Source organism: Crocodylus siamensis, chromosome 7, assembly GCF_052110815.1.
Source record: "Crocodylus siamensis isolate JL-2025a chromosome 7, ASM5211081v1, whole genome shotgun sequence".
In the NCBI taxonomy this organism is placed as follows: domain Eukaryota; kingdom Metazoa; phylum Chordata; order Crocodylia; family Crocodylidae; genus Crocodylus; species Crocodylus siamensis.
In genome coordinates, this window is record NC_143401.1 from 89,172,705 (window position 1) to 89,197,541 (window position 24,837).

The following is a 24,837-nucleotide window of genomic DNA, read 5'->3' on the forward strand; positions in this document are numbered from 1 at the left end:
GCACCATGATCTAATGAGCAGCATTCATAAGCTTTTCTATTTTCTAAACAAGTGACACTGTAGATCATCCTTACTCTGCTTCTCTATTCCAGGTAACTTTTTACTTTAAACCAGCGGTTTTTCACCAGCGGTCCATGGACCCCTGGGAGTCTGCAGACTACGTCAAATGATGACACTGCTCAATCAGAAGCATCTGAATAGCCATGCTTACAATTCAAAGGGATCCGCACCTCCATTTGAAATTTCCAAGGGGGTCTGGCATCTCAATACCAAATTTTTTAGGGGTCTGCAAGTTGAAAAAAAAAAAAGGTTAAAACCACTGCTTTAAACTTTCTATTTCCAATCATTGATTAGGGCCTGCAACAGATATACAGATCAGTATCTTGTTCTATACAGGCGATATGCCTTTGGAGATGTAGTCCCACTGTACTGGCAGAGGCTCCAGGATAAAGGCAGATTTCAATAGGTGTTGTACATGCCCATGCAACTCTGTAGGCCATCCCATGAATGAGCTACTTCTTCCAGTACTCTTCCTTCTGAATTATCAACCCCATTACACAACTGTCTCACTGGATAAGGATTATATCAGACTATGCATTAGAGAGGTTTTAAGAATAGTGAGGTAAGGAAAAAAAAGCTATGAAAGAAAATGATTATTATGGCATAAAGCAGAGGGAAGGGGAGCATCTGTGCAGTGCACTGTGTGCAGCCTGTACAGCATGTTGCCCACAGCTCGGAAGTTGGATAGCCCTGCATTAAAAAGACAACATTTACATTTTAATTAGATGAATGCCAAAATTTGCAGAGCAAAAGGGGACCTAGTTTTTTTAAAGTGATACAAATTGAAAGAATCTTAAACGGAAAGATTATTTTATTAGTCATGATAACAAGTCTCAAGAGGTCTTCAAAAACTCAACCACCACGCCACCATTTCTAAGTTACTGTAAGGTTTAAATAAGGCTACAAATGTTTGAAAATGCAAAGTCTGTACAACGCTTGCATACTATTACTTTATGAGCTGAATTATCTGCATTCAGAGCTTAATAAAATGTAAACAAGGTGATGAACAAGCTGGGTTACTTGCAGAAGCTAGAGGCAAACTTAGCTTATTACCGTCTCCTTTGGCAATATTTCAAAGTTTACTGTGATGTTTTCACAAATATTTATACAACAGAAAAAACATCTCACCAACTGTTCACTAGGGCAATTGTAAACTCAGTAGAATTCTTACTATTCAAAACAGGACATCTAAGTATTGCAAAACTAATGCAGTCACTCTGAGAATTGCTTCCTTTGTACTAGATAAAATAACATGGAAACCAAATCATACCCTTACATCAAGACAAAGCTGTGGAGAAACCCACACTGATCAAATATAAAAGATATAAACTAACAGATAATTCAGACTGTTTCATAAATGAAATCAAGAGACAGAAAGCAAGGATTATGCATTTTTAAGCAGTAGAAGGACTGGTGGTCCAAGCACAGCCAAGTGTCATGAGACCTGGGTTCTACCTATAATTCTGCCACAGACTGCCTGTGTAACCTTGGACAACTCACCTCGATGACTCAGGTTTCCTATCTGTAAAATGGAAATAATCCTGACCTTCCACTTCCAAAGAGAGTGATGGATCATCTTTATGTTAAAAAGTGCTGTACCAGTGCAAAGTATTACTGGTTCTCTCGCATTTGAGAAGATATTTAGATTTAACTCCTTAAGAAGGTATCTAGATTAAAGAAAGTCTCTACTTCCACCAAGGTCTACAGAGAAAATTAGCCCTCAGATGCATGTTCACAGCTCTTACTGAACTCAGCAAAAGCTAGAACAGATAGGCTTATCGCCAAGCAGTGTTGCTCCCTTGTTTCTTATGCTGAAATATGGGAAACAATTTCTTTCTTCACTAAGAAAACCTTTCAGTTCATCTCCAAACATGTACTAGGACAGCTTTCTTGAAAAGAAGTGGAACTTTTATGGTGACAATTAATAGATCTACCATACCAGCTTTGGTTTAAATAACTTGATTTTTGTGATTTTTTTCTATTTTCTTAAATGTAAAGAGTTAGATATGCAACACGGTAATCTTCTGACTTCCAAAGAAAGTTTTACACGTTAATTTTTTAATCTCAGATTATGGCACTATGTAATCAGAAGCCAATTTTTATAAGAAAAGTGAACTTTAAGTAGCAATAGGTAACATACAGAAATTTCCTATTTCTTTACTGCACAAGTTAACGTCGCCAAAACATAGACCACTAAACAGGCTGGACCATGCAAGTATGCCAGAAGTGTAAACAGGGATAGTGTGTGGTATGTTTTCTCCACAGCCCAAACCAACAAAGAATGCTATACAAATAATACAGAAGGCTAACTTAATCTGGATATAACAAATATTTGAATGGTATCCGAGTCATTTCATACCTTCTGAACAGTAACTTATATACACTGAGAATTGTTGTTAGTGAAAGTGTGAAACTAAAACAACAGGACTATACTAACTGGTCTTGGGAGTAGTATGAACTTGTGAGTAACTCTTTTCTTATTGATCGTACTAAACTGTTCAAAATAAATAGTAGTACAAACATGATTAAGGCAACAAGCTTTACTCATAATTTCTAGGAGTGAAACAAACTGGTGGGCACCTTGATGCAAACAAAGCATTGTGATGCACACAGTTTGTCTTACCTCCTACAGATTGGTTGCAATGCTTGTGAAGTCTTGTGCAGTACTGTCAAAAGTTTACATCTCTAAAAGTGGATGTACAGGAGCAAAGGCAATGCAAAGTTTTCCAAAGACTGAAGCAAGCTCTAAAGTTAAGATGGAAATTCAACCTCTGTTGATTGACCCCTTGATTTATGTGCAGAGACGATCAATAATGGTACCAATTTTTGAAACGTAGGTGTTCTTTCTAATAAGAACAGTAAATACTATGTACTGGTACAATATCCGAGTATGATCAGGGACTTTATGTATCTTTATTTTTTGGACTGGGAAATAGATGAAGAACGTAGCAACTTATCTAGATTCAGGAGTGAAGTCCAGCACAGAACCCATGAATCTGGACTCTCATTTCCTTGCTTTTAAGCACTAAACCACTAGCTGAAAAGCTGGGTTGAATTTAATGATCCCAAACGCTCATTCATCTCTCACAGAAGCCTCAGAAAGTTGTGGTCATTCACATTACAAACACACTGGTGGCAAATGAAAGAGGAAAATTAAGGCTGGAAATAAATTTCACCTAAGTTGGAACAAAAATATTCAATAAACTAGAAGGGAAAAATTGGTATCTGTACAGTTATTCTTCATGATAGTCAACCAACATAAGATTTCACATGAAATATTTTTTCATACTCAAATATTAAATACCTGCTATACATAAAAAGTAAATATAAATTTGCATTTCAGAATGCATGTGCTGTAAGTTGTTAAATAAACAGCTGCCTAAAGAAGTTACTACAATTCAAAGGAATCACAGCACTGAAACTTCATGCTGCAACTTGGCTCTGGTGGCCATGTTCACAGTAATATTCCATGTGTTTGAGATTTAGACAACACTTAATAGGAAATTAAACACCTGAATGCAAGTACTGTTCTAGGAACGAGAACAGCAAGCAGCATCAGCTTTATGAATACTGCCAACATAACGCATCTATATAAGCATAATCAGCATACATCAAGTCAGGCAGACTTTGTGTTTAACATTTTTTCCATTTCACTAAGGCCATCTTGATCCACACATTTACTTAAAAGGAAGAGGAGTATCTGCTCATGTTTTTCAATCTGTGAAAGGAAGAGAAAGAATTAATAATTAGGTTTCCGTATAAAAAGTGTGGTTTTTTTTTTAAAACTTGCACTTAATACAACTCCAAATACTACAGAAGCATCCAAGTTCCAATGCCAATTTAGGAGATGTACAAATCACCTCTCCTTATTTGTCAGTGGTTTTCTTCTGTTGCATGAAAAAGAAGTGCATTGAGTTTGACTAATCCTCAATTTTTAGGGGAATATACACACTCAAAAATGATTAAACAAGATGCTGAAATGAGTGCTGATGTCAGGAGATCAAAAGGCCAGACCAGTGGGCAATAAAGGTATCCCTGTCAATAAACGTCATCTGCCCCAATGCAGGCCTGGGCCAGGACTACCTAACTCCAAGTAACATATGGAAGCCCTCTGTTCCTCCTCCACCCCACCACCCCTTTCTATCTTGGCGGATTCAGATTTCTACACTCATCCAATCCTACTACCACAGTGGTTCCCAAACTTTTTTTTGCTGCAACCCCAAATTGGCTATCAACAGGACTTCTCGACCCAGAGCCGCGGGGACTGCTGGGAACAGAGTGTGGCACCCTGGGGTAGCCACCATTGCCCTCTTTGTACACAGTGGCCCTGCCCACCACTCCCAGGCCACATGCAAGTGTGCGTGTGTGGGCCCGTTGTGACCCTACTGAGGACAGCCGCCCCGCCCTGCAACCCTAATTTGGGTCATGCCCCAAGGCTGGGAACCAACATACTACTACCACACTGGAACTGAAGAAGTTTCAGTTAAGAGACTGCATAGAAAGATTTCTCATTGCTACTGATCTAAATATTATTGGGAGAAAAGGACTGTAGTGGAAGATAGACAAGCAAGTTCAATAACGAGAGCTTTCCCCATGCATCAGCTTTTAAAATTCCTAGCATCTGCACTCTTAGAGTTTCCCTAGCTTCTACAACAACTGCTTTTTTATTCAAGAGACTCTTACTCCCTTATTTCTCAAGTTACCAAAGCAGTTGAGAATTTCTGAACACCAATGCAGCTGGCCCTGCCTCTTGCAGAAAGTTCAAAATTCCTTGCAAATATGAAGGTTCCCCTATAACTGGGAAGCAGTATATGAAGATGCTGTTGCATTAATGTAATATTCTTTATTAAATACCACACTTTTTCTTGTTAACCAACAATGATCTTTGCTTTTCCGGGCAAAATCTGGGCATCTGTCCAAGCACTTTTGGAAATCAATCTTTTTTGCAATTTAAATTTGAGCTCTTCTACTATTATTTGCAAAGCTGTCAAGAAACAGAGCTAAAGTTGAAGAAACACTGTTCAGAGTCATGGTTCTATAGCTTGCATGTGTAAAAATGCCCCAAAATGACCAGAAAAACACAACTTTGGTCATTTATCTAAAGTATGTACCAAAATGTAATGTCTCATTTGTTATCCACCAGCTTAGAGTTTAAACGGCATCTGTTATATACTTGGACCCGACCAAGAACACACAGCTAACTCCCCTTGCTCCCTACCCTATTATGGCATTTTGACTTATTCTACCACTTTACAAAGGTCATATTGGAAGCCTTAGAAGGTTTTTGGACACAACGCACTTTTCTTCAGTTTTGTAACTCACTATGAAATTTAAGTAGCCTTTTCCTGAGTTTTTAAAAAATAACAAAATTTAGGAGAGGATGTGGAAGCTTCACATAAAATCTGAAACCTTACTTGCTTTTTTAATTCTGTGCAGCAACATTTAGTTTCACTTGCATGCTCTATATGAAAAGAAAAATGAAATAAACAGATCAGTAAAGTGCGATTATTAATCATTGTTAATTAGCTGAAAAGTCTATAGGCCAGTGTTTCCCCCACGGAGGCACGATCCCTTGATGGATGAAGCAGGGGAGGAGGTGGGTCAAAATTTTCCAGACATGTAAAGACACACATGCACATAACTGAACAAAAATTTACTTTCTGATGTAGGGGAGCACAAGAGTGGCCAACTTTACTATGAGATGGCAGAAACTCAAATAGTTTGAAAAATGCTGCCACAGTCTAAATGCAACAGGATTGCATAAGGATAACTGTACATGTGCAGATACCAATTTTTTGAACACCAGAATTTAGAAGCAAAGTATCTTTTTGTGGAAAAAAAAAAAATATTACCTTGGGGTAGAATACCTGGATTTCCAGTAGCAGGAGGTTTGGCCAAACCTTCTATTACTAATCCATCATCTACATTTAGATTACCATCTTTAAAGCCTTTCATCACAGATACCACATGAATGTTCTCTGTGATCCCTTTCACTGTAACTGTGACACTCTCCCCTGACGCAAGTGTTTTTGGCAAATCTGTCACTAATCCAGACAGGTCCCCATCAAATTGCACAATCCCTGGAAAATAAAAAGTCAATCAAGTTCTAGTTTTGATTGTAAACAGCTGCAAAAATCTCTTTTCCACCATCATTTGAATTTTAACTATATACACAAGTAAAAACTTTTAGACAGTACTCTGCAAAGTTGAAGTTCATACCAATATTCCAATTTTCCATTAAATTAGGAGTAATTTAGTTTTTCCATATGGTTTTTTTCCTGCAGAATAAATTAGTTCAGAAAAAAATTCTAGCAGTCATTTTAAAATAGCCTTTACAAGTGCTAAAAAAAAACAAAAAACTGAGACTTCATCTGTATCAGGGGTTCTCAAACAGGGTTCTGCAGCACCATGGGATGCTATGAGGCCCCCTCACAGGTGCTACACCATCAGGTAGGTAAAACTGCCCCATGCGCGCTCCCTTCACTAGGGGTCTGTCAGCCTAAAGCAGGCAGCAAAGCTGCCTCATGCTGTGAGTATTTCCTCATCTGGCACACCTCATGAGCCCCCTGAAAATAGGCATGGCTAGAATTGTATTGTCTACTTCTGTTTCTGGGAGGAGTGTAGGGGATGCCAGACCAGATGCACAGAAAGCAGCTCCTGTCTTCTTTAGGCAGATTAAAAGAGCCCTAATGCAGGATATGTTCATGCCCAAGACAGCCCTTCCTGGGCTGTTTGTGCAGCAGGCACGTGAGGCAGTTTCACTTGGAAGCAGCATAAATCTGGCTGAGAAGCACTGAAGTAAACCAAGGCAGCACCAACAGTGGTTCTCAGCCAGGGATGCAGTCACATTCAATAAAGTGGGAGGCAAGATGCACTGATGCAGATTATCAAATACAGAAGAATTAACTATAAATTATAATCAAACACTAAATAACCACAGTTAAGTAATTAAGAAAGTATGTGGTTGCACTTTTACCTGCAAGTGAACACTTAATTATCTGAAAGGGCAGCTTTAAGTGACATGCAGTAATAGGCATCACTTCAGAAAATCGGAGAGTTTCTGTATTTCCATAATCTCCATATACTACCTTCACCTCGGAAGGAGAAACTTGCAAAGCAACAGCTCTGTACCAATGACCATCACCTGAAGAAAAATGGGACAAAATGCATGAAGCTCTTTACACTAGGATCAACATTTAGTGGATCAGGGAAGCCAACCTGTGGCATGGATGCAAACATAAAACCCGTGGGCCAGATTCAGCCCATGGAACCATTCCATCCACCTTGCTGGCAGTTCAGGGGGCTACCCGAAGTTGGTGGCATGGCCTCCTGCAGAGTTCAGGGTTCCTGGACGCCAGTGAACATTGACCCTGATGGTGAGCCCCCAGCCCTGCCCTGCCACCCACTCCCTGACCCACTGCTGGCCCTGTGTATCCGATTTAGGAAGAGCTACCGCTCAGGGTGAGTTTGACGCTCTTGTTTTAAAAAGATGATCATCTCTTTATAAAATGCTAATATTTGTAGTGGCAAAAAATCAAAATTTGGATCACATTTTCTGTTAATAATTAAAAACTCTCTCACCTGAAAACTTGGCACAACAGGCTTCACCAACTTTTGGTCTGAACGACTGATTGCTACAAGAGCAGCAATATTCTGCCAGTTCAATCATCAACGTGCAGAGCTTGTCTTGATCCACTAAAATTAAAATAAACTGAATCCGTTTAGTACCGTCAGGTTTCAACAATATCTAGGGATGCACCAATATATTGGTTGGCTATTGGATCAACACTGATAAGAGGAGAAATGACATTACTGGTCATCAGCTTTTTTTGGTCTTTGTAGCCGATAAACATGTCTGCGTGCCTGGAGCACTCTGGCAGGTGCAGCCCTGCCCCACTGCCAGCCCGAGCTTGCAGTAAACTACAGGTCCTGGCATGTGGGTGGGAGGGGGTGCTGGGAAGTAGTCACAGGGCACTGTGCTCAGAGACCATTATTGGCTCCTGCTGCTGCTGCCATGGCAACGCCACGTGCACAGCAGGAACCTGAGCACCAGGGCTGCCACGGAAACACTGGGCGGCACACAGGTAGGGTAAGGCACTGCACAAGGGATGCTTGGCTTTGCTAGGCATCAAGTGCCTTTGCAAATGTGGCTTCTCCCCCCTGGCCATGGGAGCTCAGCTGCATGGGGCCCCCCCAACACTGATGCAGTAGCATGCTCTGGCGCTCCAAAATGGGCCTGGCACCACTGTCCAAGCAAGGGTCTGCCCCGCCCACCTGGGATGGCAGCACAGCTGCACAGGGGGCAGAGCTGCAGGCAGGAGCCACGGGTGAAGAGGCAACATGCACAGGAATAAGGCAGTCACCACCTTCTTCATTGAAGGGCGGTACATGCAGGAGGTGCGTGCTGGCGTATTATAAATACAAAACAAACAAAAAAAGGTTTATGTCCATAGTTTAAAATGCCTTGCACTATTACTAAATATCAGTTATTGGATCAGCATGGACTGATATAGTTGGTTAATCATCAGCTATTGCTATTGGCCAAGGAAATCTTTGTTGGTGCACCTCTAATATTAAAAATATTTAATAGCACAGGAATACAACAATGTATAGCAGCAGGAAAATTGCTATCTGAGGTGTTTTGGTTGGGTGTCAATATCAGCAATTTATTTTGAAATGTTAAATATCTTGTATACATAGCTTGCAAGCATTGCTGCTACTGGGGTAAAATACATTCTTCATTAACAATACAATATACATTTCTTACCTTTAGTTTCAGATGGCATTGCATAAAACAAATCTGGATTTATCACCTCCACTATGCGAACTGGTATGGCTTTATTAATGGGCAATTTTATTGTTTTCCACTGCTCAGATGAGGAAGTTTCTAATGGAATTAGACAGACTAGTAAGATACAGTATACTGCACCTATGCAAATATGGATCTTGCACACTTAATAGTGGATACTATTCAAGTTAATAAATCTAAAAAGCTGCAGTCACTGAAGTGCTTCTGCAGTAAAAGCAACTGAATGTGGACAGATGTAACACTTAAAATATTCTTAATACCCTTTAAACCTCAAGGAGTCCAGACTTACAGGCCACTTTAGACAGGTTTAAGCTTCCTTGAACATTTTGAAAGGATACCAGATACTATGAACTGGTTTAATGCTGTGTGTGGACATAGGACATACCATGCCTAATGTCTGGTCATTCCTGCAGGCATCTCAAACTACGCTGCTCCTCAACCTCCCCCTGCACCCCCACAGCCATGCAGGGTAATAAAGCTGCTCTGGGTTGAAACCAGGGACTTTACTGCCCAAAGATCAAATTGCCTACAGAGACCAGCCTGTAGAGGTAGGGAAGCAGAAAGCGTCTAAATTTTATAGACATTTGGGCTGGAAGGGACCCCGGAGGATAAATCGAGTCCAGCCCCCTGCCCCAGGGGCAGGAAGTCAGCAGGGATCATAGGATCCCAGCAAGATAAGCATCCAAATGTGTTTTGAAGGTGTTCAAAGTAGGCGACTGAATGGCCTCAGGTGGCAGTCTGTTCTAAACCTTGGGGGCCCAGACAGTGAAGAAGTTCTTCCTTATGTCCAGCCTGAACTGGTCACAGTGGAGTTTGTGACTGTTCAATCTTGTCATCCCTTGGTGAGCTCTGGTGAACAGTCGTTCCCCCAGATCCTGATGAGCACCCCTGATAAACTTATAGGCGGGCATCAGATTACCCCCGAGCCTGCACTTTTCTAGGCTGAATAGCCCCATTCCTCTCAGCCTCTCACCATAAGGTCTGTCTTCTTGACCTCTGACCATGTGCGTGGCTCTCCTCTACACACTGTCAAGCTTCTCCACATCTTTTTTTGAATTGCAGAGCCCAAAACTGGACGCAGTACTCCAGCTGCGGCCTCACCAAGGCCGAACACAGTGGGAGAATGACATCCCGGGATCTGCTTGAGAAGGATCTATGAATGCAAGCCAGAATTTTGCTTGCTTTACTAGCTGCAGCATCACACTGAAGGCTTATGTTCATCTTGTGGTCAACCGTGATTCCCAAGTCCCTTTCATCTGTCATGCTAGCCAGCATAGCACTACCGAACCTATAAGCATGGTGCAGGTTTTTCCTCCCAAGGTGGAGAACCTTGCATTTCTCAGTGTTGAACACCATCAGGTTCTCATCCATCCATTTCATGAGTCTGTCCAGATCTGCCTGGATCACCCTCCTGACCTCAGGTGCGGATGCTTTACCCCAGAGTTTGGTGTTGTTGGCAAACTTGGCCAGTCTGCTTCTGACACCAATGTCCACATCATTGATGAAGATGTTGAACAGTGTAGGCCCTAGGACAGAGCCTTGTGGGACCTCACTGGTCACAGCACACCAAGACGATTGACTCCTGTCAACCACCACCCTCTGGGTCCTACTGCGGAGCCAGTTCCTCAGCCAGCGGATTGTGGTGACGTCAAGGCCACAGTTAGCCAGTTTAGCCAAGAGGTGATTGTGGGATACCAGATTGAAGGCTTTTTTAAAGTCGAGGTATACGACGTCGATCTCTTCCCCCTTGTCCAGGTGATAAGTCACCTGGTCATAAAAGGAAATGAGATTGGTCAAGCAAGACCTTCCCGCAACATGGCAGTATCTTGAGGGATACCCAGCTTCAGCTAGTCTGTTAAGGATGGCCTCCTTGATAATCTTTTCCAAGACCTTCCCCAGGAAGGAGGACAGGCTGATGGGCCTGTAGTTTGCCAGATCTCCTTTCCTCCCTTTCTTGAAGATAGGCATGACATTGGCCCTCTTCCAATCATCAGGCACTTCACCAGGGCGCCAAAAACGCTCAAAGATCCGTGCCAGGGGCTGAGCTATGATGCTTGCCAGCTCCCCGAGTACTCGAGTGTAACCCATCAGGAACCTCCCTTGCCCGGGCCTCCCTGACCCATAGTGGGCAGGGCCGTCCCGTGGGGCTGATGAAAAACAGATGCAAAGTACCCATTTAGCAAGTTTGCTTTTTCCTGGGTGTCAGTTGCCCCATCTGGTTTAGCAGGGGTCCAACATTGCCCTTGCTTTTCCTCTGGCTCCCCACATATCTAAAAAAGGACTTTTTATTTTTCCTTGATATTTGTAGCTAGCTGGAGTTCCATTGCAGCCTTGGCTTTCCTGATTTGTTCTCTGCAAGTCTGGACTAATGCAGAGTATTCCTCCTTGGTGGCGGTTCCAGTCCTCCATCCTTTACGGGTCTTCCTTTTAAGGCATAGGATGTCTGTGTTACTTTCATTTCCCTGATAGACCCCAGAGATATGACTTGTGTGTGTGTGTGTGGGGGGGGGGGGGGTCAGGTTCTTGGGGTGAGTTGTGCATTTAACAGTAAAAACCTCCCAGCTGTTGGGCAGGGCACATTCCAGAGCACCCAGCCCCCTGGTAACCAGGAGCTGGGGGTCACAAATCCCCTGCCAGGATCTGGAAGCCAGCTCCACTCCAACCCTCTGCCCAATCCACGCTGTCCTTCTCCTCTCCCTGTAGATGAATCCCAGGGGAAAAATAACTCTGGGAACCAATTCCTGGAAGGCATGATGGTCTGGGTACTCTACCACTCCCTTGCAGCATTTTGGCAACAAGGCAATCCCTAGAAGAGGGGTGGGCAAAATGCGGCCCATGGGCCAGACTGCAGCCTGCCAGGCCATTCCATCTGGCCCACCAAAAATGTAGAAAATAAATATTTTTCTGCCCCATGCTGCCTTTTATGCAGCCCTCAATGGCTTGCCAAAACTCAGTAAGCAGCCCTCCACCCAAAATAATTGCCTGCCCCTGCCCTAGAAGCTGAGGGATCCACTCAGAACCCTTAGCACTGTATGTGCGGACACTTCTGTGCAGCAAGTTCTACGAACTGGCTCCAGAACTGGGACATTCCTGGAAAGGTTCAAGTGTTATACATCTGTTCATACCCTAGTACACAAGCTACCGTGAACTCGCTTCATTTTCTGTTCATCAGCAGACTTCTGATTTGCCCAAGATACGCCTACATTTTTACAGAATACACACACACACACACACACCAGATATTATTAAGTATGTATGCTAGAAAACTTAGATAAATACTTAGCCACATTAGTCTGAAGTCAGGCAGAAAGCTGGATAAATGTTTAAATTTATACACTAACTAAATCAGAGACATATACTATAAGCTTTTGTAAGCCTGAACTCTCATCATCAGATGTTGCAAAAGGCTTAGAAGATTTAGACAATTCTTCAGGTTTGCTATATTGGTTACAGAGTATTTTAGTAGTGGTGGTCCAAAATGTATCTTTTTGGAGGACTATAATGCCATCTGCACGGTGTCCAATGGCAAAATCGTTAGCATTTTTAAAACAAGGCATGTCTATTTTACTATTTACTAGTATCTAAGATGCATCAAGCTGAAGATAACTCTTCTAGTCAGCCCACAAGAATAACAGATTTAGTTACCTTGCCACTCTCTTTTGTCAGCAGATTTGGTTAGTAGCACCTCTTTATTTGTTTTAGGTTCCTTTAAGGTCAGTTGTTCACAAATTAACATTTCACTAATCATTCTTGGACAACCTGTGGAATTGTCAATGAGCTCTAGTCCGACACCATTTCTGGTCAAGGAAATTACACTGGCTTGAAGTTTTATCCCTGCTGTGTACATCTGAAATTTTGCTACAATTTCTGGGAGCCACTGTTTGTTAACAGGCTTTACACCTAAAGAGAGATTTAAAAAAGAAACACATGCACAAACAACTTTGGCACCATGTCTTTTGTTTCTAGAATTAATCATCTCCAAATTAAGAAATATGATGTGGCTGGGAAAAACCAAACCGAACAAAAGAACCACATTTGCTATCCTAGGAACATGTAGATTATATTTATGAAAAACAAGCAGCCCATCTCCCAACCAAACTGACACCCCACCTCACCCCAAACTATAAGAGAATGGTAATTATTAATGCTGCATGTAGTGTTTGTAAAATCAAAATAATATCCTAGGTTATAAGTCATTATAGAAAGACCAAAGTATTTATTAATAGGGTGAATGTAGCCACTCTCTCTTCCTCACCAAGTATACATAACTGGAGTTGTGATTTAGGAATTTACCTTGTTCTACAAAAAATGATGTGCAAGAAGAGTTGGAGAAAACCTATTTCTCGAAGTAGCCACTTCAATTATGGGGGGTGGGACCTGAAGCACTTTCTATTTTAAAGGCAGTCCTACTGTAGATGTCGGGGGATTTTCAAGCGAGGCAAAACCATGGCTTCGCTACACTGACCTGTATCCTAAAAGTGGTTTCATCTCAGCACTGCCTCTTGCTTCATTTATAAAGCCTTGAGTAGTAATAAGAATTTATACTTGTGTAGCGTGAACGGAACCGAAATGTCAGTGGATCTGTAACTGGAAGTTCAAATGTAATGCAGTTCAAGAAAGGGAATGACTAGAGTGATTGAGAGAAAAATATGGCTGAAACAGCCAAGAAGAAAAATTGCCAACAGTTACAATTTCTTATATTACAGCTTTTTATTTTGTTTATATTTTATTAAACGTTTAAAGGTCTACCCTGCTAGCAATTTTGTATGATTTCTAAAAAACAAAGAATGTCTGTGCCTGTTAAGTGTTCTCTTATTAACATTCCTTGTAGGAAGACCTACCTGATAGCCAACACTTAATTCCTTGAAATGGAAGTTTCAGGAACTCAAACGAAATCTGTCGGAGTTTGTCTGGAGTAACTTCCTCAATGTTACCATAGTCTACAAACTGTACTTTAACAGCTCCGTCTGAAGAAATGTCTTTTACCAAAGCACGGTACCATTTACCATCACCTAGGATTTTAAAAATTTCCAACATCAACCTAAATTTAAAGTTCCCATTTATGATTTACTTTTATTGAAAGCTCCGATTCCATTACCTTGTGTTAGATGTGATCATTTGCAAACAAAGTGAACGAGAGAGAGAGAGAGATTGTCATCTGCAATTTTGTAGAATTTTAACAGTGAATCTTCTACGCTGTTGCAAGTAAGCCCACAAAATTGGATGGCAATAAAGAATCAACTCTTGTTTCTTTCCAAATACAGATACCATTTTCAGCCACAAACTACACTGAAGGGTGCAAGTAAACTATTAACACTGTACACAAACTAGTGGAAAATCCAATATTTACTTTCTGGAAATAGTAACTTTCCGTAAGATAATAATTCAACTTTCTTCTCTGTACTTTAACAACAAGTAACTGAGCAACAGTCACAATAGCTGCTGTTAAGCATATTAAACTGTACAGGGGAGTCTAAAGGTTCATAGCAAAGTCACTTGCATCATTTACATACTTGGTTTACCATAGCCAACTGCAGATTTAATTTCCTTTCTTGTTGCCAAATTAAACATAACATGAGAATGTAGATTTAGAAAGCTGCATGTTAAACAGGATTTTTAACAATCAGGTGATGGAGATGCACGTCCCATAAATACAGAGCAAAAGAATAGCAGCAAACAAAATCTCTTACCAGAGAAAAAAGCACAGCAAGGCTCTCCCCTTACAGGTTTGAAACTAGTAGCTGAAGCCTGCTGGCAGTATTCTGCCAAGGATTTGTTGAGTACATTTAGAGCATTCAAGTCTAAGTAGAAGGTAAAAATAAATGTGAATACAAAACTAAAGCAAGAAGTTTATTAACAACATCAATATTATCAATTAATAAAATACCTTTAGAAAATATATTTAAAACCCTTCAAATGACCCCATATTCAAATAAAACTTTGGTTTTATTTTCAAATAAGTTATATGCACATTTCTAATATTTCTATTTAAACAGCTGCATTTTACTATAAGATGAATCTCATGCCTCAATTGTACTGCACATACCATGTATGCACAAGACTAACGGCAATGTTATCCATAAGAATTCTGACAGGCATAATTATAACATGATAACTTTAAAAATACATAAACAGAACCACCACCTCAAAGACCGAATTTTCAGATTAGCCATCAGTGATCAGCATTTATGGTTTTAACAAGAAAATAAGATCAACAATGCCCATTTCTTAATTTTTCTATTGCGCTTAATTCACTTAACAGTGACATAACGTATGGCATGTTAGTGGACTCACTCATCTCCCTAATGAGTCCCTCCCAGAAACAGCAAGACTCAGATTTACTACTTAATGATTTACCTCTCAAGTCAGTCACATGGACTGCTGAGACACTAACAATACTGCACTGAAAATAGTGTCTGTATTGGGTATAATTTCAACATGCAAAACAAAATAGGAATGGGTTTAGTAAAATGAACAAGTGATAAATGTTTGCTTATCTGTCCAGGATAAAAGGAAGGAATGTTGTATGGCAAAGAAAACTGCATAGCAAGAAAACGTCTTTTGGTCTTGAAAATTTAGCCTAGGTTGTGGAATAAAATGCACCAAAAGGAAACCACTGTGATCATCCAATCCAATTTGCATGATGCAGGCAGTAGTTTCACTCTGTTACTTCTGCATAAAGCTCATACAGCCTACAAGTCATAAGACCTTTCAGAAAGAAAACCTGAATAAAAAATCCTGAATTTTCAGGTCTGAAACTGTATGAACTTCACTGGGCACTTCACTCTGCGACATTAAAAAAAAAAAAGTCTACTAATCAAGTATTTCATGTGCAAGTTCACATCATCCTTGAACCCAGACAAAGTGAGCCACAGTCTCATAAAGCCCCGTTTTCCAAACCCCTGAATGCCTTTTGTACCTCAAACTTTTTCTGGATTCTTAGTCTCCTTTTAGGAGTATTGACATTAAAACCAGACTCAGCGTTCCAGTAATGCTGTATGCAGAAAATGTCTAGTCTACACCTGCATAACAGCCCCCTTATCTACAGAATTGCATCAGCGAGAAAATTTTCTAATTCCTTTCTAAAGATCCTGCATTCATTGACATGGTTTCCCATCCATTTGGCCTACCTTCTTTATTCTTACATGTGAAACAATGGCACATTAGAACTACAATAACAAAAACAAGGGTAGAAGAGGCAGTAGTAGTATGCAAAAGACTAAATACCAATGCAACTTACTATCATTTAAGATGTGACAATAGAACTCTCCAGGACTGTACAACATGCACACCATGACATCTATTGTCTGTTTAAGAGCCAGCTTAACCCATGTCCAATTACCTTTCCTTACTGTGTCTCCTAGGCAAAGAGAAAAGTGAATAGAAAAATGACAAAGTAATTAGATATATTAAGTTTATTGGAAAGGAAAAGAAAGTTCACTTTAAACATCCACTGCTGGTACCTTCTCAACCATCCTCACAGCACGTCACCTATCAAAAACTGTTGTTGACTGCTAGCCAGCTTATAGTCAAATGAGCGACGACCTAAAAAGGTATTTTTATGTGATCACTGCTGCTAGATTGAGCTGTAACAGGACTGCAAGGGCAAAAAGATTACAGGCAGCTACCTAATGACAACAAGCAGGGAAATTTGTAAGGATAGTTTTCTTTTAGACTAGTCTTTTCAGAGTCCCTTCTACTGACGGAGCACTACAAGTGATGCAAGAAAGACGACAACTGGATACAAGTTGTCCAAAGCACATGTTCCACAGGCACATACTTGACAAAACAAACTTGCATAATGTATACTGCCTGGAAAAGAAGAACTAAGGATTCACGGTGCATCTGAGGAGGTTGGTAGAGTTAGGGGAGTTTGAAGATGCTTGCCAAAGGTGGAGAAACAGAGGGGAGGGCAACAGCCACTCACTGAGTAGATCACTACATTGGAAAGCAGCCAAATGCGGGGACATAACCATGAAGACAAAAGAAAGGAAGATACCAGTTAGTATAGGATAGTGTGTTTAAGAGATTTGCTGCACTAGAAAATAAGGAAGAAACAGAAACATGCTAACGTAAGTAGAGATCAAACTCCAGTGAAGAATGAAGACATACTACTTTTATGGTTTTTCAAACTTACCGCTTCCTTCCTTCCCAATGTTACTGGTTTCATGTGCTGTCATGAGAGCCTTTGATTCTTTCATTGCATAGCCTGCTTTTATAAGATGTTTACCTACATTTACTGGAGTGAAAGATTCATCTGTAAGCTCTACCACAGAGCTATAATCTGTTTTACCCACTACTCTTGCTGTAGTCACTTTATTGTGCACTAGTTGTTTCATGAGAGAAATAGCTTCTGAGGGCCAGGTTCCTAACTGAGGTTTCACACCTAAAAAGTTAAGTTTAAAAAGGAAAAAGAGAGTCAACTTCTGTTTTCAAAACTGGACTACAGATACTTATTTCACAATCCTCCCATTTTTAATGGAGGTCATTCTTCATGAGCTCATAAAATATGAGTTCTTTACTACCTTATGAAAACACATGCCCTTTAAAATGCGCAATGATTTAAATGTCACAGGTTACAATATGCTTAAGGAGAATTACAGTAGTAACCCCAAACTTGACATCCTCGCTTCATTATTAGATATTAGGGGAACACACTATGCATATCTCAAATACAGTGAAAATAACGCTCAAGATCCTGATTTTTACTACTTTTTGGCATTGCTTTAAGGTTATAAAGTTAGCTGTAGTTGCAGAAAATGGCTAGTACAGATGTACATTTGTGGTTTGTGCAATGCTTTCTTAGTGATGAAAAATAAGAATCCTCTAGAAAGGCAATAAAACACTCCGTACAACAGCTGCAGCGTTTGGATGCTTTACAAGTAGCATCATCAACCCTGTCAACCTATGCCAACATGAAATACAAGGACATTCGGTTGCTCTTCCTGCACTGTTTCGTGGTTTTTTTAGATTTGGTCAGTAGTTATAAAGTTTAGTATCAACACTATCGCATATTGTTTGTCACACTGACTTCACACTCAGATCTCTTAACATAGTTTCTCAACCACGGGCCCCTGATACATGTTACAAGTAAGAGGTGATTAGTATGGTAACTGCACCATATGTAGTAACAGTGTTATAGGAGAACCTGTTTTTATGGTGCTACGAGCTGGCAGGCCAGAGTGAAAAATGTTGCACAAAATACATGGAACATGTTGGTGGCTTGTTTGTACAGTGCCATAATTTGCACACATAGCACGTCCATGCAAATGCTGACAATTAGCACAGGCACTGGGCAGTTAGCATCCGGAACAGGACATCCATGGTCCTGATGCCAAACATGGGTTGCCAGCTGGTTAACTGCCTTGCCCCGAAGCTCCCAGGGAACTGCAGAACAAGGCACTTTGGCTATTCCAGCTACAGGGATTCCAGCATCAGGGAGATGCCCCCAATCCCAGGACCCCAGTGCCAGAACCTATAAAGTGTGCAGCCTAGCTGCACGCTTAGTTTTAAAAATGTCCTGGCACATCAGGACCTCAAGGTCAGGAAGCCTCTCTGATTCCAGGGCCCCAGTACAGTGGGATCTTTAAAAATGAGGTGTGCAACCCAGCTGCACACGTAGTTTTTAAACATCTACTGGGCCCCAGGATCAGGAAGAAGCTCCCTAATCCCAGGATCCTGAGTCTGCAAGCATCATGTGGAGGGAATCAATAACACCCTCACCCAGTGCTTGCAAACCCATGTCCCACACTCCCTGCTGGCAGCAGCATGATTGGGATCTCATCCCCAATTTCATTCTTGCGTCCCACCATATACATGTGGCATGGCAGGAGGCAAGTGTTGGGATCTGGAATCAGATCCCTTCACACCATTAAATGAACACTTGCAAACTTGATCAAAACAAGAAACTGTTTTGCAACATTGACTGAGGCAAAGAAATGCAAATGACTCACTCTTGCAATACTAAAAAAAGTCAGTTCTTGCACCCAGTATAATATGATTTGGAAGAAAAACTCCATTCAGGGCATGCTCCATGTGTATTGGTCCCATCTCTGATGGTAAATAGGGTATCATTCTATGGTTTCCTCTCAAAAATAACTGAAGCCCAAGAAGTATTTTAACTCTGACCTTCGAGCACGATCCATCTAAAAACTTATATGTTCACAAAGCTAAAAAGTAATGTTCAAAAGCATCAAAAGGAACAGTTCTGAACTAAGTGTGTTCGTGTTTGACCAAAAAGGAGTGTTAGAGATGTCTAAAAAGTTCAGAGTCAGGTTCTGCTAGCATTTTCTTCAGATACATCTGTGCATATCAGGGTATGCCAGAAAACTGTACTTTCCACTCTATGAGCAGGATCACAGATCAAAAAAGAAAGGTCTGGTACCTACAGCTGTCATTCTAACCAAGGGTACATGTACTTCTCCTGTGTAGATCTGTTAAAACTGAAAAAAGTTTTAAGTGGCAGGAGGGGATGGTTTGTCATTATTGTTGTTGATTTTACTGCTAGGGATAACTATGCACATCTGAATAGATTTTAGTCTTAAGAACTTTAGTGTTATCATTATAAAGTATGTTTCCATAGTTATTAGCATTATTCTCATCCTCCCACTTGGTCACAGTCGTCATATCTTATCTTCAGATACATTGTTTAAAAGGGATTCCCCAAAATGTTGAATCATTATTTTGTATTTTGATATACAACAGCTTGCAATTTCTTACCTGCTAAAGTACACTTTATAGCTTGCATTGGCAACTCCAACAGTTTTGGAACCACAGGCTGAAGTCTGGTTATCTGAAGTGTTTCAAAATTACCATAATCTATATAGCCCACCAAAGCAGTATCTTCAGAAATATATGCTATAACAGAAGCACGATACCACTGATTGTCCTCTGGAGAGAAAGAGAGAAACAAACATGTATTGCAAGTAAGTTTCTTCCACTAAAAGTATTTTTCTGATAATACAATATAAAAAAAAAAAATGCAACAGCAATCACAGTCCAGAGTTTATAGGCGAGTACGAGAGTCCTTATTTGGAACAAACAGAAGAGCCTATTATGCTCCTTTATAAAAACAGATTGTGGAAATAAATAGGAATCACCACCTTACAAGATGCACTGATGTCCAAAATAAAGAAAAACAGAACACCCCCCTGCTAAACGACTAAGCTCTGTGAATGGGGTTTCTGGATATTGCTTAGTAAATAAAATAAAATTTTATCTTTAACAAATCAATCAAATTTTATATAAAATGATTTTTTTTTTTTAAATAAACACTTGTCATTTTTAAATTAAATTTGTCACTTTTAGAGTTATGGACAATATAGTTCAGGGCCAAATATACAATGCATTGAAACAGATGACTGAGAGAATGGTTGTGGAATCTTTATACAGACTAGGAAAACAGGGAGCAGTGGATGGACTAGAGGGCCCCTGGAGGTCCCTTCCAGCCTTATTTTACTATGAACTGTAATAGCACAATATTCGCAAAAGTTTAAAAAAAAACAAAAAAACTTAAGCAATTTTTGCTGCATAACTGAATCTCCCTCTCCAAGTATAAAACAGTACTGCTACCCGTAACGTTAGGTTCGCTGTTCCCTTAGTTGGTCTTAGAGTACAGGTCTCTCCTAAATAGCTTCTGACCAGAAAATGGAATAAATGTAGGCCTACTGGCAGCTTACAGATGTTAAAAAAACCAAAAAAAAGCAGAACAGTGCTTTACTGTAAACTTGGCATGCTCCTGTGCCAAACCTAGCACATGCCCAGAAGAGGCAGTGCGTTAGTATGACCTGCCTCACCCAGTGTCTGTATTGATTGTGCACTTTACCAGTGGGGGGGGGGGGGGGGGTAGCGCTCTTATCTAATACAGGGGTGTCCAATCTTTTTGACTGTGGCGCCGGATCATGAACTTTAAATCACCCAGTGGGCCGGCGAGCCTTTTTCAAAGACCTCGCAGGAAGCGGTATCATGTCTCACTCCCCCCTGAAAAGAAAGTACAGTGTTTACTTTTGTTTCCCATCACAGCACCTTGGGCCTCAGAAAACAGCTTCAAGGGCTGCGTGTTGGACAAGCCTGATCTAATAGTTGACTGAATCAACTTTAGATAAAAAAAAGCCCCGTGTAAGTGCATGATTTATAGATGCTGCAGACCCAAATCAAACTAGCATGGTGCTTCTTCTAGCAAGACATGCATTTTTGAGGGTTTTTTGCGTTTTTTTTTAAATGTCTGTAAGCGACCATAGAGATTTGCATTTGATTTGGATTCAGCCGATTCAGGGAACAGCTATTCAATTCACTGATTCGGATCACAGTTCCAGTTTAGATTTGGCCGAATCTAAAGATTCTATTCTGATTCAGAGAGGTTTGATGATTTGGCAACAGACACAGCTTTATACATGTTTTTTTGTTTTGTTTTTTGTTTTGTTTTGTTTTGTTTCTTTTTTTTTACATACCTTGAAGTACCAGGTGTGGCTCATGAACACCGAGATGGTCAGGTAGGTGGAGCATCCCACAGGAGTGCTTGGCAGCAGACCCAGAAGTGGACTGGAATAATTTCCGGTCCACTTCTGGGTCTGCCATCGAGCATGCCGGGGAACACCCACCACCCCCTGGCTTGGCTATCAGCTGTGGGGGGGGGCCCAGGTACCCGCCCAGACCCAGAAGGCACCAGTCACTGAGCCAGGGGGCAGGTTCCCTGCATGCTCTGCAGAGGACCCAGAAGTTGGCCAGTCATGCTTCTGGGATGCTGTATCCATCTCAGCATTCATGGGCCAAGTGTGGTACCTTGAGGTAGGAAGAAGCAGCACAAAGCTGTGTCTATGGCCAAATCAAATCTTTCCAAATCAATTAGGAGAGATTAATGGGTCTCCCAATTCGATTTGGAGATTCGGCCACTGATTCGGGCCAAATCTTCTCTGAATTGAATCAGCGACTGAAGCTTCACACAGCCCTAATAAGGAGTACTCTCTTCTTCCAGCTTAAAGGCTCTCTCTAGAGGTTCACCAATATAATCAATCTATATTGGACCGGCACTGATAAAAGGAAAATTGACATTAAGTTGGCAACTGGCTATTTTTGGCTGGTGTAGTTGATAATATCACCGATAAATGCTGTGTGCATGCATGCAGCCACAACATGCATGGGCCCAAGAATGCAGGCTGGCAGCTTGGAAAACAATGTTTGGTGGGCAAGTCTGGAGGGCAGGATGGAGTGGGGCTAGGGCAGGCACTGTTCAGCCAGGGCAGGGTGCAAGATGCAGCTGTGGGCAGCAGAGGCGAGTCCCCACTGCTGTCTGCTCCCCCAGGGCAGGCATGGGGGCCTTTACCTCCCTAGATTTGTGCATGGGGTGAAGGCAGGCTGCTTACTTCAGGCTCAGGGCCAGGGATTGTGCTGGCTTCTTCCTGGAGGGAGGTGGGGACTAGGCTGGGGCTGTACTCCAGGGGTGGCCAGTAAGCAGCAGTACTGGGAGAGGTGGCTATAAAAGTAGGCTACAGGCACCCCAGAGTTTGCTGTAGACCCAGCCCTGTCAGGAAGAGGCCAGAACCCACAGCCGTCAGCCTGCCCTCACCCCACATGCAAATCTAGGGGCACATGACTCCTCCCCCCACCCCCATGCAGGTACGCACAGCAGCAGGGAGCCACACCTCTCCCCATCCCTCCAGATGAGCTGCCTGCGGCTCTGTTCTGTACCCCACCCCAACTGGCCAGTACCAGCACTTGTCTCTGCCCCACTCCCTCCCTCACCATGAGGGCCTCAATCTGCCCCCCCCTTCTCCCCTTCCCCAACAAACTTACCAGCTGGACACTGCTCTCCAAGCTGCCAGATTGCAAATCAGCTTTTTTTCAATAGGTATCGGCCGATACGGCTGGTTAATAATTGGCCATTGGTACCAGCCAGAAAAATCTTTATCAGTGCACCCCTAGCTCTCTCCTTCTCACCACAGTTTCTCTGTCGTCTTCCTAAATGTAGTTCTACCCAACAATTTGTCCAGAACTACCCATTTGCCTGGTGTGGCTACACATTCCATCAGTCCTGGCCAAAGTCACTGCTATCGCTGACAATTCTGTCCACAGATAAAATGGACAGGAGCAAAGTGATTAGAAACCTGTAGAAGATTACTGGGCTTCTAAGAAATATAAAAACTGAATTAGTGAAAACCCCCTTTGTCATTTAATTCAGTTTAGAAATCCTTTGAAGTTTTTGCTTACATATGTAATACAAGGCAAAATTTTAAAAAGGGCTATTAACAACTTCTGAGAAGCATTATTTTCCTTCCTCCTTTACCTGTGAACTGAGCACAACATACATCACCAACAGCTGGACGGAAGTCTGGGTTACTAGGAATTTTGTTACAGTATTCACACAGGGTTGCCTGAAGCTCAGCAAGTTGGCCTGTTGATAGTTTTGGAAACTACACATTAATTCATTTGTGAGACAAGCATTACAATATAAATCCTTTATCTCTATATACAAAAGATAACATTATATAAATTTAACTTAACTGTAACATAATATTGTGCATCAAGAATAAAGTATTTTTAGTGCTCAAAAGCAGAATTATTTGCAATTCTGCAGACATTTTATGGATTGCCTATAGTATAAGACGATAGTATTTTTTTAATCCTCAACCATAGAAAAGACATGCCAAAACTGTGATGTCTAGTAAAAACACCCGAGAAGAGTCTTAGAGAATCCTTTGCCAAAACTCGAGATATGTGCATTTTCAAGGGTGTAATGAGTAAATTAAAGATTTACAGAAAAATCACAGAGCCCCCTGTGACTTGAAGGAATGCAAAGCAACTTGTTGCTTCCTCTGGCCAGCACAAAAGAAACTTTTCTTATCAAGTTAACCTTTGGTCCTGATAAAGAATTCTGAGGACAGCTCCTCTAGTCTTCTTCTTACGCAATTTCTCACAGTTAAGGATGACTGTCTTTCATGAATGTTTTATCTGTGGGTCTAACAGTGGCTGATCCAGGATCAACAGACTCTGTTTCAACTTGGACATGTGTTTCTGTGTGGGGCAGGTGGCTCTGGATTCTTGATTTGGTCCATGACACACTGCTTCTGCCACTCCCGCTTTTCCATTTCCTCTTGTTAGCGTAAGGTTTCAAAGTACTGAGCTACTTGCAACAGGGTCTCCCTCCGTTTGGGGTGGTCCTGAGCAATATTCTCCCACAAGTTCATGTCAATGTTGCATTTTTTCCCAGCTGGCATTGAGGACGGCCTTGAAGCACTTTTTTTGCTCTCCCTCTTGAACGTATGCCTCTAAGCTGGGAGAATAAAACCTGCTTCAGGAGTCTGGAGTTAGACATCCAGATGACATGGCCAGCCCAGCGAAGTTTATGTCAGACGATCATCACCTTGATGCGTGCAGTGTTTGCTTGCAAGAGGACGCTAGTGCTGGTGCATCTACCTTCTCACTAGATTCAAAGGATTTTCCTCAGGTAGCATTGATGGTAGTTCTGCAGCAACTTGAGGTGCCTCCTATACCTTGTCCATATCTTAGCTCTGTATGGCAAGGTGGGAATTACAACTGCTTGATAAACCATGAGCTTGGTTTCAGATCTGATGTCGCAATCTTCAAACACCCGTTTCCTCGGGAGTCCAAAGGCTTCCAAGATATGGGAAAAATCCGTTCTTCAGAAACTCACCATAAAATCTGAATTAACAGAGAGCGGGGGAGTGCTCACCAAGAGCTTGTTGATAGGGGGCCTTAGTCTTCTGAACATTAAGTGTCAGTCTCATTTTCTTGTATGCCTCAGTAAGGACACCAAGTATTGATGAAGATCTGCTTCCGAGCACACACTACACCATCAGTGTAGTGGAGACCAACGATTGAGGTTGTGGTGGTCTTGGTTTCGACTTGGAGTCAGTTGAGGTTAAATGGCTCACTATCCACTTGGTAGTTTAGCTCCACTGACTGGAAGATTGTTGGTGATCATATGTAACATTATAGTAAAGAATATTGAG

At 41.4% G+C, this 24,837-nt stretch overlaps 1 protein-coding gene across 1 annotated transcript in view; it reads right to left on the bottom strand.

Moving 5' to 3' along the window:
• Positions 1-853: 853 nt before the first annotated feature.
• TDRD1 (tudor domain containing 1) overlaps positions 854-24,837 on the bottom strand; it is a 47,512-nt gene continuing 23,528 nt past the window's right edge. Inside the window, exons 13-25 of the mRNA XM_090057967.1 lie at positions 23,151-23,258; positions 19,589-19,759; positions 17,007-17,255; positions 16,110-16,229; positions 14,560-14,670; positions 13,711-13,881; positions 12,515-12,769; positions 8,828-8,947; positions 7,642-7,755; positions 7,037-7,204; positions 5,913-6,140; positions 5,475-5,521; positions 854-3,778 (exon numbers count right to left, since the gene is read on the bottom strand). Of these exons, the coding sequence (XP_089914093.1) occupies positions 3,677-3,778; positions 5,475-5,521; positions 5,913-6,140; positions 7,037-7,204; positions 7,642-7,755; positions 8,828-8,947; positions 12,515-12,769; positions 13,711-13,881; positions 14,560-14,670; positions 16,110-16,229; positions 17,007-17,255; positions 19,589-19,759; positions 23,151-23,258 (1,964 nt within the window). The 3' untranslated portion in view covers positions 854-3,676. The remainder of the gene's footprint in view (positions 3,779-5,474; positions 5,522-5,912; positions 6,141-7,036; positions 7,205-7,641; positions 7,756-8,827; positions 8,948-12,514; positions 12,770-13,710; positions 13,882-14,559; positions 14,671-16,109; positions 16,230-17,006; positions 17,256-19,588; positions 19,760-23,150; positions 23,259-24,837) is intronic.